This window comes from Tachysurus fulvidraco, chromosome 20 (assembly GCF_022655615.1).
Source record: "Tachysurus fulvidraco isolate hzauxx_2018 chromosome 20, HZAU_PFXX_2.0, whole genome shotgun sequence".
Taxonomy (NCBI): Eukaryota; Metazoa; Chordata; class Actinopteri; order Siluriformes; family Bagridae; genus Tachysurus; species Tachysurus fulvidraco.
In genome coordinates, this window is record NC_062537.1 from 14,936,281 (window position 1) to 14,954,395 (window position 18,115).

The following is an 18,115-nucleotide window of genomic DNA, read 5'->3' on the forward strand; positions in this document are numbered from 1 at the left end:
TATTTTTATGTGCGGGTTAAGCAGGTTAAGTGCAATGAGACGTGCTGTTATAGGACAGAATGACTCAGCAGGATGCAAAGTGCTAAAAGTGTCTGTTATTACCCTGAGGTTGATTATTTTATATAACAAGCACATCATGAAGTTGTTTATTCATTTTAAGCAACTACATTTTCTTTCATTTTTTAACCCTTTTATTTCTCAGAACACAGACGAAATTGACTTATCTGGCCTTTAAAATTAGTATTAGAATTATTAATTTAGTGCCCGGAGTCAGGACACTGCTGGGTTTCAGTGTGAGATGTTTTAAACACTGTTGGGATAACATTACACAGAATTTTAGTAGTTGACCATAACATCTTTAAATCTGAGCACAAGCACTTTTAGAATTCTATAAGTGGATACCTCTAGTAGGCTAATTAAAAGCAAAAATACTTAAGAAAAACAACTGATTTCTTATTCTCTGAGTATCTAACTCCCACTGGCATGGCAGAGAAATTCAATGCTGAATATAAACACCACAAAACAGGTGCAAATTCAAGGTTTGGCCCCTGAGAAAAAGACCAACAATTTTTTAATCATTTGAATTATCAAATAATAAACACCTTCTGACCAATTAAACTCAAGAATCGAACAGTGCTGGTGCATAACTAACATTTTATAGACATGGATCTGCACTCAGCTCCACAGATGCTGGAAATTCAGGCACATAATATGAGGTTTGCTATCTGGTCACATGACATAGGACAGGATTTAAAAACACCTCCAGGCAACTGACAAACATCAGCTCTCCATCTGCAGTTTTGCTTGAAGTATACATAATATTTCAAGTGCTTCATTTCAGAGGAGTTTTAATGGTCATATGTCCTTGTTTTAATGGTCATATGTCCTTGCTTACATGTGGTTCTTTTATGTATCTTGCATTTCAATTGTATTGTCAAAAGATTTTTAACCACATCCGACTACACTTGTATTGAAATGTCTCTCTTAGGAAGCTGGTTTGAAATCAGATTTGATCTATTGGTAGTAAAATGCAAACTGCATACTGCATAAATGTTACTGTCTTTCATTTACTTATTGTATAAAAGGGTGCCCAGTTCCATTTACTGATGCTGTAAGTCCAAAGGTTAGTGATTACCCGACCATCACAACCATCTGTGGCTCTTTACCAAACTCTTGCCACTAATGAAGAAGCACACAATTGTATATGGTGTCTTTCTATACTGTTACTTAGTGTTCCGTTTATGCTCCATCCATCCATCCATCCATCCATCCATCCATCCATCCATCCATCCATCCATCCATCGATTCATCTCTTCATTCATCTATCTCTTCATTCATTTATCCAGCCAGCCATCCATTATTACTTCCATTTATCCCTTCATACATTTATCCCTCTATTCATTTATCTTTTCATCTCATATCCGTCTATTCCTTCATCCATCCATCCATCCAACTATTCAGCCATCCATCCATCCATCCATCCATCCCACTATCCATCTATTCTCCATTTTCCTTCCCTTCCGTCAGTTCTGTGGCAGGTGGCTGGGACACCAGTTCATCCTGTTGGTAAATAGCTGTACTTTTTTTTATCATTTGTTATGCTTGTGAAAGTGGCTTGTCGGGTGTAGCTTATAGACTGTTGCATTTACACCTCCTTTTTTCTGCTTTTTAGAGTTTTGTGAATAGTCCCATTTAAATCTGCATTTGTATTTGATCAGACTGATTCATATGAAATAGCGTCTGTTACGCAAAACCAACATTTGTGTATTGTAACCTGGTTCACTGTGTCTCATGTGAGCATCCACTTTGCTGTGTTATCTGAGGTCTGCGCACCCCCCAGGCTTTAAGGAAGCTGTCTCTACGTGTCTGTGACTAATGGACCGCTACTTATTCATGGATGGCTGCTTTTAGCATTTTAGAAAGGTTCAACAATAATTGCAAGATGGTGCAAGACTCCGGTGATAAACCTGTCCCAATTGGGATTAATGATGTAGAATTACTGTATTAAACTAAATATGTTCATCCACATATGAAAAATATATATATTTTTTTCATGAGCTTTGGCTTTGAATGTTTAGAACTTACGTTATCTGCCTGAATCATTGCCATGAGCTTGCTAATCTAACCCGGCTCTTTTCCTTGCTATTCTTACATCAACATGTCAGTAAGTAATTTGGTTTGTATTTTGGGGTTAGTTGGCAATTTACAGATCTATCACCTTCTCAGAGTCAGGGCTTTGAATGTGTGACCATTTATAGGGGGTTACAAGGAGTTAACAGATCAATACAATGTTTATTAGAGTTCAACAAGTAATCACTAAAGCCCTATTTCTAGCTCTTGATATTTTTTGTTATGCATCATACCCCTTATAGCTATCAATCAATAAGAATGCATTTTCTGAAAGACTGCAAAAAAGACTTTTGAAAAAGTACTTTTTTTTAAAACAGTGATTTAATTTTGTTGAGAAACATTTGTTCATGGATACTGTGCTGTTCTCCAGTAGTTTTGATGAACAGCAAAATGCTCTGCGTAGCACTTTTTTCCACCCTCATCCTCCAATTTTGCATTGTTGACAAGGTGTGGAAATCATGTTCTGGCCATCACCTAGACAAATGAGTGAACGCTTCCTGGCAAGCGATTTCATCAGCCATGCTTCGACACACACATTGTCGCTGATGAGAATGCTGAAAGTGATCAGCACTTTTTGGTTTCTGCTGTAGAAATCTAGCACTGTTTGTAAAATTGTGTGGAACTCACTGGTTCTACTCAGAACCCTGTACAGGTTGATGTAAAAAAAATGTGAACTCCTTTTATGGCAGGTGATTTAAAAATGAGTCATTAGTGCATTTGGCTTAGAAGACTTGCACCAAATAAAATGTTATTCGTACTCAAACATTTCCTGCAGTTGGAGTATCAGGGTTATAAGCATTATCCACCTGTAAATGCTGACTCTCATTTTAGCCAAACAGTATTTATATTGGCTTGAACAGTTAACCATCCATTTTCTGTACCAGTTATCCTACACAGGGTCATGGGGATCCCTTAGTCTATCTCGGGGCCCTCAGGGTACAAGGTAAGGGACAGAGTGCCAAACCATAACAGAGCAAAATCACACACACATACACACTACTGAAAATGTAGAGATACCAATCAGACAACAATGCTTGTCACTAGACTATGGGAGGAAACCAGAGTACCCAGAGGATACACCCAGTGCTTGTAGAGTGATGAGAATTACAACCTCGCTCCTGGAGGTTTTGGAATTCAGGTTAAAATGTTCAAATTTAATAGGGCGCACATACACACACACAATTACAGACAGTATGCTTTGTACTACCATGCTTTTCATGAAAAAAAAAAATACATGTGAACCAGGATACATTTAATATATAATTTCTTCTGATCCTGGGCTCGTATGGCCTGTGGAAAGATACTCTTACTCATTACTCCTTTCTCCCATCTGGATGTAGATTTCGAATGCCACCAACAAAAACTAAACGTGCTATTACATCATTTGTACCGAGGAGCATTCAGTTACTGAACAGATTAGACACAGGTATATAACATTTTTAAAGATTTAAAATTTTTAAAAAAAATTTTAGATATTGGACTGATTATTGTATGTCACTATCATTGTTGTGTTTGTGTTGTTTATGGTTTTTTTTTTTGTGTCTTCTCTGTTTGTAAAGTTGTTGGATGTTAATGTGGCTTCCTTGAGTGCAAAAGAAATTCCCTTCGGGGCAATAAAGGTTTCAATTCAATTCTCTCTGAGTAGGCTTTCACGGAGCTGAAGAGTCCATTGTCCTGATTGCTGATGTCCTTTACTATCTTCTTGGCCTTAGTCTAGCAGTGACTGCTGTAAATTTATCTACAGGTATGAACTGATCCAAATACATTGAATCAGGGTGATTACACCAGGGTCAGATGCCTGAAATAGTTTTTCTTCAGTAGATTCAAAGTCTGTTTTGGGGCTGTTTGAGGCAAACAAACTTGTGAGAAAAACTACATGACGGTTGTGGAGGCATCATTGTTGAAACTGTAGGAATTGGAAAAGTAAGATAAATCTGATGGTAGAGATACAGCATTACAGTCAGAGATTTCTGAACCAGGATTATATAAGGAAAAGTGATGATGAGGTACAACCCAATCCCTTACTGAAATACCAAGAAGGATTCAGTCTTTTGACTGGGCTCAGTGAGTTATCTCTTGAATGTTGGATATGCTCTTTGGACCTGTGTTCCAGTGGTCAGCTTTTAGCGATGCAGGAAATAACTGGGGTTTTTACAAAGATATTTAATTATGAGGGGACGTATTTGAAGCAGGAGAATTGTGTTAGAGCTTTGCAATGACTTTGATTTTTTTCACAAAGCATGCCCAAAGGTACAGCGTTGAGGTGAAGCAAGTTGAGTTTGAACACAGCTACTGTACAAACCAAATGAACATCCTTGCTTATGTGAAAGTCAATAAGACGTTTTGTGAGCCTCGAACATCCTCATTGAATATAAATGTAATAATAAAGCACGATATCTGCGTCCCAGGCTACTACAAGACTTAGTCGTGAATGAGTTTAGTAATTACAACCGTGAATATTCTCAAATGTAGCTAGTCTTTTCTTTTAAAAGATTACACTAAATCAAATATTATATTAGTTCTAACTATTTCTTTAATAATTTTAAACCTGAAGGGCATCCTGCCTAAAACCTGCGCCAAATCTAATATGCGGCCACGTGATCCGCTGTGGCGACCACGAACAGGAAGCAGCTAAAGGGAAAGGTTAAATTAAATTTAGATACTTGCTCAGATGCTATTTTCTGGTAGTTTTGCTTTTTAAGGACGTCATTGAAACACTAATTGGAAGAATGCGATGTAAATAAGTACAGCCGTGATCCAGATGCGCTTCAACAAAGCATCAGACACCAGCTGCCTTTAGGAAAGCATTACAGCTCCGGTGTTAATTTCTCTAGTCACACAACTGATGTTCTGGACACATAGGAAGCCAGATGCTGCACCAGAAATAATCCAAGAGAGTAAAAATGAGAAAGTCTGTCTAAAAGTCACATTTCCAATTGAAAAAATGTAGTTTAGTTATTTACTACAGTATACTTCATTTTTTTGTTCTAGTGGACAGGAAACCTTTTTTTTTTTGTACATTTGTATTTTTGGCCATATAAATGCATGCGCCTGTCCGACTGCAGCACCCCCGGATGAATATGACCTTGTTTTATTTTTTATTCTTTATGTGCCTTTTTTATACAGTGACCTTATTTACTAGCCTACAGACGGAGGTTTTATGTAACGCTTTAGATTATGCTTGAAAAGCCGAGAAAGAGGAAAGGAAGCAGTTATAAAACAAGCAAAAATGTGTTCTGCAGCAATCGTGGCAAAGAAAAAACAAAACCGATGCTTTAATATAGCTGCTAAGATTTAAGATTGCTGCTAATGTGACTAAGTGAAATCCAGCTGATTTAATATGATGGTATGAAGGTAATGGATATGTCCGGCGCTGTCTTTTCTCTGCAGCTGGTCATCATGGCAGGCACGGTGCTGCTGGCCTACTACTTTGAGTGCACTGATATATTCAGCATCCACATCCAGGGCTTCTTCTGCAACGATGCTGAGCTGATGAAGCCCTACCCTGGAGTGGAAGAGAACAGCTTCATCCCTCCACTCATCCTCTACTGCGTGGTGGCTGCAGCTCCCACCGCTATCGTGAGTAAAATCCTTCTGTTTAGACTACGAGTTGAATTACACATTAGTATCATGTTAGCAAACGTGGATTTACAAGGAAAAGTGAGTCAGAAACATTTGTAAGGATTTCTTGGAAGGTTTCCTATATGTGCTACAGGATTTCATCACAAGAGGGAGCTCGATGAACAGTATTTGCAGACGTGAGCACGGTGAATTCAGCTCTGTCTGGTGAAGTTGAATTGAAGGGCGAGTTAAACTCTTCATTTCTTCGTACGTCGATCTGAACCTCGATAACGTCAAATTAAATCTCTGGGCTAGTCACTGGACAGTGACAAGGACATTGTACACATTGTAGGATGTGTTCTTCCCACAGTGTATCAGAAGCTATTAAAAGATCACATAACATTAAGCACAGTTCTGTCTTCTTGCTTTAGGTGGAGCCATATAACATGGATTAAAAAATAAATCATATTTGTGTGTATTTATAGACTATAGCTGTAAATAACACTACGTTTTTGTGTTGCTGTACTACGAAGTCGCCAGTGGGCGTTACTACTACTGGTTGCCATAGTAATAACAGTTAACAGTGGGTGGCACAACTAGCAGTTCCACTTGACAACTGGTCAAGATTTCTTGAAACATTCTGGAGGGACTTTTGGTGTACAGTATGTATTTACATTCAGTGCATTTATGCATCATATCATATATGAGGTGAAGAAGAAGCCTTTATTTATTTGTCACATATACGTCATAGCACTACAAAATGCTTTTTTTTTGGATATCCCATTTTTTTTAGACAATTAGGGGTCAGAGCACAAGTCATGGAGTAAGTGAGTGAGTCATGATAAAGCCCCCTGAAGCAGAGGGGGTTAAGGATTTTTCTCAAGGGCCCAACAGTGGCAGCTTTGCAGTGCTGGGGCTTGAATCATCCATTACCTTCTGATGAACAACCCAGAGCCTTAACTCCATATTTTAATAAAGTTAAATTCAATTCAATACAATTTATTTGTATAGTGATTTTAACACGTCACATTGTCTCAAAGCAGCTTTTTTAAAAGTTGCTTTGAGACAAGAAAGCAGTTTTAAAAAGCAGTTTCTAAAAGCAGTTTTTTAAAAGCTTTTTTTTAAATATGAAGTTACTATACATCTCTAACATCTATCTTTTCTCAAATTTTTTTCATCTACAGTATTTTTCTTTTTTTAAACTTTTTCTCAACATTGTTAAGTGTCTGCACTCAGACTATCTACCCGCCATCCAGGTAGGATGCGGTTCTAGAGGCGGTTCTAGAGGTGGGCCACAGGGGCCCTGGCCCCTGCTGAAATCTGATTGGCCCCTGTTCCAACAATCGTCGACGAGAAGAGCAAACGGAGAATTTTTCAAAACGATCACAGATGCAATTCCACCACCAAAAAAATGGCGGCATTCGAGCGTTTGAAAAAGGAATGACTGCCGAAATGTATTTGCACCGTACTGAATAAATTATTTTGAGTGCTTGAATGTACTTGGCCCCTGAATGTAACATGTGGCCCCTTAATGGCCCCTGTTACAGAAAAATCCTAGAACCGCCACTCCTCCATCAGTCGCTGTCACTCATGTAAAAGGAAGTCGGCGGCTCTCACTGAAAATGAACGATCTCCAAACGCTATGTCACTGCGACTCGCCGTATATGTGAACGCAGAATAAGGCTGCGGTATCTGTTTGTAAGACATTGCTGTAGAATTCTCAAAACTGACAACTAATTCACGAGGACAAGCATTTAAGCTTTAAAATGAAACATAAACGATTTATAAAGAAATCTGTAATCGTTGCCATGATAAAACTTTCTATAAGGAGATTTATGGAAGGTGTCTCCAGTGTCGGTGCCGCGTAACGGTATTTAGGACTTTAGAGGATATTCTAGTTTTTCTTTAGCTGACATGCTGTGCTTGTTAGAGGAAAAAAGTGTTTTATAAAGGAGTCATTTCTTTAAAGCTGTTACATCAAAAACTTAAATGTCATTCTTTAATATATCAAATTGTTATTCTTGACAAATTGCTGTTGTTGTATTTCTCCTATAACTAGTACGCACATCTTGCCTTGTCACCCTGTGAAGAAATGAAAAATGTCAGCACGTTATTTTATACGTTATCATTCCCCAAACAGCACCAAATCCTAACTAAAGGGGTGTAATAAATGCCCCGTCGTCTAGGCCGTGAGATATCGGAGGCTTTTTATTTTCCTATGCTAAGCCTAGAGCTTTTAAAATGAGCTTTCATTAGCAGTGTACTGTGCTGCCCTCAGGAGGAAAAAATGCATCAAACCCTAACTGGTCGAATAACTCGCAGGTGTTTTTTCCACTAGCTTTTTTTCTTCTTCTTTTCTTGCATTTCATTTGTCTTGGGTATAAAAATGCACTTATGCTGTTTTCTCTTCCTTTCTACACAATCAGTTGTTTAAAGAGAAATGAATCAGATGAATTATTTGGGTTGGTTCGAAGGAGTCAGTATATGAGGAAATTGTATACGTAGTGACAACAGTGTAACAACGAGGGCTAAACTATCAACGGATTATAAAAAACAGAGCCGGATGTTTTTAAAGAATAAGACAGATTTATGAAAAAACAGGGTTAGGGATTCGGTTTCTGACTCTTGACTTTGCCCCATGTGCAAAGTTTGCATGTTGTCCCAGGGTTTTTGGGGCGATTATCTGGGTTCCTCCTGCAGTCCAGAGAGGCTGATTGGTATCTCTAAACTGTCTGTAGTGTGTGAATGTGTGTAAGTGTGTGTGGGATTGTGCCCTGTGATTGGTTGGCATTTCATTTAGGGTGATTATGTTCAGGTGGCTAACTCTGTGTAGGTAGCTCATCTAAGCAGGTTCACACATTTAACCCTTGTATGTTGTTTGGGTCTGTGGGACCCATATTCATAAACATCAATAGTTTTGAAAAACTTTGCTTCCTTGTAAATTTGTTGATTTTTTCCACTCATAACTTGATTAAATTTGATTTTCTTTTTTTTTTATTACATTTTATTAAAAAAGAACAAAAAACGAGTAGCACTTTAATTAAAAAATGTGATGTAATAAAGGTAAAGGGCAAATATTAACCATATATGCTGTTTATATTGCTTGTAATTGGGATGAAGTAAACATCTGTAGAGTATTTTAACATAAAAATTTTCATTGTGTTGAATTAAAAACCCAAAAATGAAGCGTGTCCAGCAGACCCATGAACACCGGCTGAGTAACGAAAATACGAACACCATACAAGGGTTAAACAGACATTTTCACTTCATATTTGACATTTGTTGTTTAATTTTTGGTAAAAAAAAAAAAAGAAGAAAGAAAAGAAAAAAAAAGGTTAAAAAATAGAAAAAGTAAAAAAAAAAAAAGAGGACCTTAGAGGACATAGCGGTTCACAATAAGCAGATAAGATTAACTACTAAATTTGTTGCACACATCATCATGTATCATGTAAGTCAGTATAAAGAATGGAATATAAATAAATATAAATGTAATCTAATGTGTAAGTCAAAGAAAATGAGATTAGGAGATCATGTTAAAGGAATACAATCAATTTTTCTGTGAAATCTGCTTATACTTTTACTCACTTGTGATGATTGTCTTTTCAATAAATATCTAAAATATGCAACTTAATTTTGAGAAGTTACAAATGTTCAATTTAGGATTAGACAGACCTGAGAGACCTGGCAATAAAAAAGTAATTGTTTACTTGAGCTTTTTTGTGGCTTTTGTTGTATCTATGTGCAGTCAAAGCCACAAAGTCTTACCTTTGAAAAATGACTCAAATCCATGAAAGGACAAATTATGCAGGTTTAAAGCTTAGGTGGCAGAAGAAATTCAATCAGGTGTTATATAAAACAGTGACTGTGTTGATGAATTTTCTAGAACAGTAGCTTTGATGGTAGTTCTAATTAATGCTCTCATTATAATACTGGCACCCAGTCCAGGCTCCAGGTTCACTGTGTAGGAAAAGCAATACAGAAAATGCACAGAACAACATTTTGAAAATATCCATGATCTTTTTTAACCGATCTTTGTTTTTGCCGGTGTGCAGATCTTCATCGGCGAGATCTCTATGTACATGATGAAATCCACAAGAGAGGCTCTCGTTGCTCAGGAGAAGATGATCATCACCGGAGAATGCTGCTACCTGAATCCGCTCATTCGCAGGATCATCAGGTTTATCGGTAAGCCTCTTCTCTTGTGGTGTTGTTTGTTTCAAAACTCCTTTTGTAAAATCGGCCCGAGGCAGAAAAGCACTGGTCAGCTTGAGGGCAGAAGAGACAGGAAGACATGACCTTATCCATCGCTCTGGGTTTTAATCCTGCGTGGTTCTGACAGCTTGGACGTTACGTGAGGAAAAGTGAACACAGGCACCATTAATGAAACATCTCACTGATCGTGAGCGATCCCAAATATGAATATTAATAAGAACAAAATGACCTTCGGTATATCCAGTAATGGCTCATCTGTTTTTCATACTTGAATAATATTGGTAGGGAGTTTTTGATGTGTTATCAACTCTAAAAATCCGTCACAGGTCTGGCAGAGAGCGCTTAGTCCTATAGCGTTACTTGACCCTGATGCGTTATTCAAGTGAGACTGATAATGATGTCCACTGAGGCCTGGTATTGCAATGATGTGGACCATTGTATTAAATTCTTTTCATTCTATGCGCATAGACACAGGGAACAGATGAGCGTTTCATTCTCTCCCTGTAAGTTTCTCTCTCTTTCTCCAGAGGTCGTAGTCATCACTCGTTTATCTTCTAGCTCACTGGTAGCCAACAGAGAGCGAGAAACTTCACCAGTTAGATCACATCTATCATCAGTCTACAGTTTCATACTAGAGTGAAGGCAGATAATGTCTTGCATCACAAGGTCCAAAAAACGTGCGTGTGCGAGAGAGCTCTTTTTTTTCGATGACTCTTTTCAGTGCATGATTCCTGCCGGTCCTGCTTACATTGGTTACTGGTATAAATTTGCTCAGTTGGATGTTAACAATACCAAACTGAAAATCCACGGAGGAAAAAAACATCCTGCCAACAGTAGATCTGCACATGTGCTTCCAAGAGTCTCTAATCTGTTTGGCTGTGTTGGTCAAGTCCTGATTGGGAGCAGCGAGACTAAATGAATGTGCTGGCATTTTCCCCCTGCAGGTGTGTTTGCGTTTGGCTTGTTTGCGACGGACATCTTTGTAAACGCCGGGCAGGTGGTGACGGGCAGCCTGGCGCCCTACTTCCTCAACGTCTGCCAGCCTAATTACACAGGCACAGAGTGCCGCCTCAACCACCAGTTCATCTCCAACGGCAACATCTGCACTGGGAACCGGGTGGTGGTGGAGCGAGCCAGGAGATCCTTCCCTTCCAAAGACGCCTCACTCAGCGTTTACTCGGCCGTCTATGTCACTGTAAGTGAGTCTCACGTTTCCTACTTCAAGCTTGTGGCTCATTAATCAGTCTTTATTTATAACACAATGCTAATGAATTCTTACATTTTGACTTTTTAATGCATTGATGATTCAGAGCAGCTCTGTTAGTCGTCCCAGCTGCAAGGATTTATGTCAATACACTAGTACCAATAAGTTATCGTTTCTATAACAACTTATCACAATAACCGTTTCACCATCTAACATGTTGGTTTGTTTATTTTATTCGGAACAAGATGTTTATTTTATTAACAGGATGTTTGCTGCATTGTAACATCGGAAGTGTGAAGTCAAGCAGTGGGACGGCTTTTTTAACCTCTTTGAATTTATGGATATCTGTGTGTGTGTCCTTTTGGTGTGTGTGTGTGTGTGTGTGTGTGTGTGTGTGTGTGTGTGTGTGTGTGTGTGTGTGTGTGTGTGTGTGGAGTTTGCATGTTATCTGCCTGTGCTTTTGGGGTTTCCTCTGAGTACTACAGTTTCTTCCCCCAGTCCAAAGACATGCCTTACAGTATATGCTGTTTTTGCAGCCGTAGTGTGTGCAAGTGTGTGTGTGTGATTGTACCCTGCAGTGGGTTGGTATAGTCCCTGGGATAGACTTCAGAAAATGGATGGATGGATGGATGGATGGATGGATGCCTCTGTGTTAATCAAAACAGCAAACAGTAAAGTCAGTAAAGTTTTAGTCAGATTGAACAAGAAAGTTGTACATACAGTAATCCTCAGTTTACGGCTCATACTGTTGATTCAGTGTCACGTGCTGAACTCCAGCCCGAGATTTGGAGTAAGAGTTTTGAGTTTTGAGGCTTTTTTTTTTTTACCTGCTCGAGTTTGGGAGTTAGGAGTTATGCATTTTAGTCAAATTTCTACATTTTCTCAGTAACATGACAAGCTTTATTTTTGTCTTATTAACTTCAAGACTTCAAGCTTCTGAGAGTGTTTATTTCAATCTGCTGTATGAGTGGTAACTCAGTGGTAATGATTTTGTCGTTTTTTTATTTGATATTAGAATACCGTATTTTCCTCACTATAAGGCGCACATAAGGGCCTTGAATTTTATCAAAAATCGACCGTGCGCCTAATAATCCGGTGCGCCTTATGTGTGCACTGAGTTCCAAAATCTGTAAAAACGTTGTTGTGCGACTTTGGTAAGCACTCCGCTTGATTGACTGTCGGACCGTTTCCCGCTGACACAGAGACGTAATACGTACACTGTGTATGCTGGCAGCGATAAACCAATCAGAGAACATTACGTAATACGTACAGTACATACGCTTACCTCCGCCACGCCTCCGGTAGGTGAGGACTTTGATGGATGTGTGGGAGAAGATTGATTAAAAAATAATGTGTGTGTATTGTTAAATAATAGAAAGTTCAATTCAATTCAATTCAATTCAAGTTTATTTGTATAGCGCTTTTTACAATAGACATTGTCTCAAAGCAGCTTTACAGAACATAAACACAGAGCAGAAGGTAAACATAATTAATGATAAAGGAAATAACGAATAATAAAAGAAGTAAGAATTAACAGAATAAAAATTCTAGATTATTATTAGATGTATATAGTTCACAGTGTGTATGTATTTATTCCCCTATGAGCAAGTCTGAGGTGACTCAGGCAGCAGTGGCAAGGAAAAACTCCCTTAAATTGGTAAAGGAAGAAACCTTGAGAGGAACCGGACTCAAGGGGGAACCCATCCTCATATGGGTGACACTGGGGGTGTGATTGTAATATACAGTCAGTTAAATGTTGTATTGGTGTGAGGTTCAAGGACTTATGATCTCCTGAGTACCACAGAGTCTAACTGGAGATGTCTCAGGATTCTTAGAGTCGGTCTCGGCTCAGTGGACGTCCAAAGGCTTCGTCCCACAGAGGAAAGTTCAACTAAACTCACTATTTTGCTTCCGTTACCTTTTTTTGTAGACCGTATGTTTTAGCATGTGCCTTATAATACGGTGTGCCTTATGTATGGGTTACAGTAAGTACAGAAATAGACCCCGAAATTGAGACTGCACCTTATACTGTAATCCGGTGTGCCTTATGGTGATGCAAATGTTTGAATTTTTTTGTTTGTTTGTTTAAATCTCAATATTTTAACTCGCTCTATAATAATGTCACTTCTGGTGATGAAAGAAAATCTGTAGGCCTTCTTTTGTTTCCTGCCTGCAAATCCATCGCAGTATAATAATTATTTTTACAATCCTAATGCATTTCCTTCTGGAAATACTCTTTGATTCTTTTTATTTGCTCACACGTAATTGAATATAATCTCTTTAAGCTGTGCACATTGACATATCAGAGACGATCTTCCATGCTGTACGTGACCGTGTGCGTATGTGAACGTGTTTTTCAGATGTACATCACGAGCACTATCCGGACGAAGAGCAGTCGTCTGGCAAAGCCCGTGCTGTGCTTGGCCACGCTGTGTGCTGCGTTTCTCACAGGTCTGAAGAGGGTGTCCGAATATCGTAATCACTGCTCGGATGTCGTCGCGGGGTTCATCCTGGGCACCTCCATCGCTCTGTTTTTGGTCAGTCTGATGGCGATAGAACAGCTCTGTATAATACAGACACTTGCGATTAACGGTTGACGTCTTTTTTATGTGTCTGCTTAATACTCTTTTGCCATTGAAATTAAAATTCCTCATAGTTTACGCACCATGTGACTTTCCTTGTACCTGCCAGGATACATCGATGTTGTGCATTAGAATATCATTAGGATAACAAGGACTGGACTTTTTCTGGACTGACCTTGTACATTTCAATATGCAGTGTATACACAAGCTGGAAAATGAAACTGTCAGGGATGTGTCAGACACGTGACACAAAACAAACAAAAGCATGTGGCCAAAGTCCGGGCTGAGTCCTTACAGAAACCCCCGCCGATATAATAGTGTTAGAGGTTTCATGCCTGTATACGCACAGTCTGGTGGCCAATATTCGCTGATTCACTGAAGTAAGCAAAATGTGAAGGATGAATTAGCAGAGCAATAGAACAGCTGTACATAAAATAAAATATTGCAATCCACATAACATAATAGGAGAAATATCAAGTCAAGACAAGTCAAGAAGCTTTTGTCATTTCAACCACACATTGCTGAGGCAGTACAGTTAAATGAGATGTTTCTCCAGAACCACGGTGCTACATAAAGCTACTTAAAACAACACAGAGCTAAGGACTAAAGTAAGTTGTCCTAGCCACAAAAACCAAAGTTCAAAATAGGACAAAAAACTTGCTGTGAGAGAAATGTCCCTAAATCCATCTGGCCCAGTGTTATAGCAGCGTATCTACACTATACTATACTAATAAATGATTATGGTCAAAATCCAGATGTTTCAGTTTCATTCTTCAACACTTGTACATCTCTATATACATTTCAATAATCAAGCCCATACATTCATGTACAAATGTGTACACATTTCACAGTGTACTCTTTTCTTCTTTTTAACTTTCTTTCTTTTTTTAACTTCCTAATTTAAATTCCTTTAATAAGCGTTATGTTTAAATCTCCTCGTTGCTTTATCGGTGTTACAGTACCACACTAAAGTATGTATCTCTGATCTCTTATTATAGTATCTCTGATCTCTTATTTATAAAGAATTGTCATTTATAATTGTTGGTAATGAAAAATAATTAATAAAAGCAAGAAAAATAAATAAATAATAAAAACAAATATCTCAAGTAGCTAAATAAGAATAAAGCTTCAAGACAAAACCTGATTAACGTTTTGCTTTGCAGGGACTGTGTGTGGTGAATAACTTTAAAGGTGCTCACTCGACTGCTACCAAGCGGAAGACGGAGGAATACCGCGGCCTACCGCTCATGACGTTCCCACGTGTGGAGAGCCCGCTAGAGACCCTCAGCGCACAGGTAGAGTAAGATTTCTTCTCCATCAACACTGTTGTCATACAAATAGAAGCGTAAGTGATGTTTGTGAGAGTGCAAATATTTGTCTTATCTTTTTATGCATGGCTGAGCCCTGTTTTCCTCTACATTCATCTCCTGTGCATGATTGACGGCCCCGGTGGCTCGGTTTGAAGCAGCGAGCGTGACCGAGGCTTTAAGCGCATGTTCCTTAAGAGATTATGTCTCATATGTCACATTATGAGGGATTTCTATGCAATAAATTCCTGTACAAGATTCATCCACCTCAATTCATGTTAGAGCGAAAGGAAATCTGTGTAAAATGTGTTTTATTTGACATAACGTGCATTCTACCTGTTAAACAGTATGTCACAATGCTGTTTGTTATAATCTAGTTGAGTTTTTTCTTTCAGGAAGGGTTACGTGTTAGTTATTGTATTGTTTCCTGAGCTGACAGAGCTGCTATTAATAACGGTTAATAGAATGCTGCATTCACACTTAAGAAGTCATACTAGTCATAAACCCACATTTCATTGGAAAGACTTTAAATTCAATTGTATTTTTTACACAACCAGCTTTGATTTGTCTGTACACTGTTATGGGATTTTAAAAGATTTTGTGGATTGCATGTTGTTTACTATTAAAACAATATCACTGTGGGTATATTTTATGAATAGATTGTTGTAGTTTATCTTTTGGCTTCTCCCTATTCGGGGGTCGCAGCAACAGATAATTTTATCTACCCTATTTTATCTGGGCTTGGGACAGACACTGAGAGTTAGCACTTCAGTGGCTTGGTTAGCTCCCTGCCTGGGAATCGATCCTGGGCCAGGGCAATGAGAGTGAGGGATCCTGCTGCTGGGCCACCAGGAGGCATATTTTGTAAATAGGTAATGCAAACAAAAAAAAAGAAAAAAGTAGTGCTGCATAATCAGCTTCTGCTCCTGTATAAAACTATACTGTAGCTGGGAGGAGTGATGGCAATATATAATATGGATTTTGTGATAAATCCGCAAGAAATACTGTAAGACACTCGGGAACATAATCAATGGTAGGAAAATAATTAGTGACAGCGTGGTGTGATGTGTAGTGTCCAATAAGAGCGTCTCCCTTCTGAAGTGTTTAAAGTGCTTGATTCTTATTGGTTACAGCAGCTATGGCGGTAGCATAGAAGCTAAGCTCAAAATAATCCATTTAAAATATTGTGTATGATTAGTGATGATGTGGTGTCAGAACCCTCACCTTCTCAGTAACCTGACACTTTTCAGTCCCTCCATGATTTCATGGTTTTTGTGATCACAGAAATGAAAATAAAATCAAACAAATTCTGCGATATTCAGGGGAGCTTTTCGACAGTAAACACATTAAACACTGCACAGTTTCTGGACATTTGTGCCGACGTCATCATAACGCACATTAGCCCAAAGCCCTCTGTGACTCGTCTGTGTAGAACACGAGGAAAGCTTACTACATATGTGTATTTACTGGGAGGAGGTTAAAAGAAGAATCCTGTGCTTGTAGTTTCACCAATTGAAGTAGCTTTCTGCAAAAACAAAACTTTCTGCACAAAAAAACTTTGCTGCAAGTTTTTATAAAGCACACAAACAACTAAAAAAAAAAGTAAAATCCTAGGGGACTCTCTTTTAAGAGGAAATAACAACAGAGAGGCTGGTGAGAGAAGGACTGTTTACAGTGAAATGATGTGCTTAATGGATGGTACTCAGCATTAGCTGTTAACTACAAATTTGATGGATCATGATTTAAAATAAGACTGTAAATATATAAATGTACTTAATCTCATTACTAATTCAGAACTGATTGAATTAGTTCCATTTGATCGTGTGGAATGGAACCAGTTTAGTTTCTGTTATCATGTACATTATACAGTAGCAGTCAGTACTTTAGTGGGGAAAAAAACCTCAGTAAACAAGTCAGAAATCTATAATTTCAGCTGACTGTTATGACACAATTAGACTGGAGAGTCCTAAAATATTAAATTAACATCATCTCATAGAAAACGTCACCATATCTACAGTTTGTTTTCAGTTCTATGTGGCTTGTACGAGTCCCCAAGTATCCATTCGTCCACCCGTAAATTTGCTAAACTCCAGCAGTTTAAAACATTGATGCTGCCATGTATATGATCTACAACCAGAAAGATTAATCCTCCTTCCGTAAATTGATGTTGCCACCAAACGCAGTAGTGGAAACCCAAGCAGACAGCTGAGCGGGACAAAGAGAGATTTCTTCTCAAGTTTGACAAACGCTGAAGGACACAAGCTCATCGTGCAAGCGCAGCTTTGGGACCATTGTTACAGGAAATGCCCAGTGAAATGGAATCGGACGTGTATGTTAATGATACAGATTGGTGTAATAAGCTTCTTGATAGATGGCTGAGATACACTTACTGTAGCTGTCAGAAAAATCGCAGTTTTTAACTTAATGAAGTCTTGCCTGGCTCATAGCAATAACCTGTTTCTGTAGACAACTATGTTGACAACATGAAGCTATGGCTCAAGCTTAGCTACACTGATATTACTAACAACTTGGTTATATTCATGGTGAAGTGCAAAGGGCTTTTTTTTTACACATCCAGAGCAACTTACGTTTTTATCTTATTTTATACAACTGAGCAATTGAGGGTTAAAGGCCTTGCTCCAGGTCCCAGCAGTGGTAGTTTGGTGGTCCTAGGATCAAACTCACAACCTTCCAATTGGTAGCCCAATAACTTAACCACTAAGCTACCACATCACACTCATCACATCAGTGTCAGTATCGTTGTCAATATCAGTATCAGTGTCAGTTTTAGTATCAGTGTCAGTATCATTGTCAATATCAGTATCATTGTCAGTATCAGTCAGTATCAGTGTCAGTATCAGTGTCAGTATCAGTGTCAGTATTAGTATCAGTGTCATTGTCAGTGTCATTGTCAGTATCAGTGTCAATATCAGTGTCAGTATCAGTGTCAGTATCAGTCAGTGTCAGTTCGGTATACGTATCAGTGTCAGTATCATTGTCAATATCAGTATCAGTATCATTGTCAGTATCAGTCAGTATCAGTGTCAGTATCAGTATCAGTGTCATTGTCAGTGTCATTGTCAGTATCAGTGTTAGTATCAGTGTCAGTATCAGTCAGT

General features: G+C 38.5%; 1 protein-coding gene across 1 annotated transcript in view; it reads left to right on the forward strand.

Annotated features, from left to right (window-relative positions):
* Positions 1–18,115, forward strand: part of plppr1 (phospholipid phosphatase related 1) — a 46,288-nt gene that overhangs the window by 23,639 nt on the left and 4,534 nt on the right. The window contains exons 3-7 of the mRNA XM_027140973.2: positions 5,521–5,709; positions 9,744–9,876; positions 10,848–11,098; positions 13,468–13,644; positions 14,853–14,984. Of these exons, the coding sequence (XP_026996774.2) occupies positions 5,521–5,709; positions 9,744–9,876; positions 10,848–11,098; positions 13,468–13,644; positions 14,853–14,984 (882 nt within the window). The remainder of the gene's footprint in view (positions 1–5,520; positions 5,710–9,743; positions 9,877–10,847; positions 11,099–13,467; positions 13,645–14,852; positions 14,985–18,115) is intronic.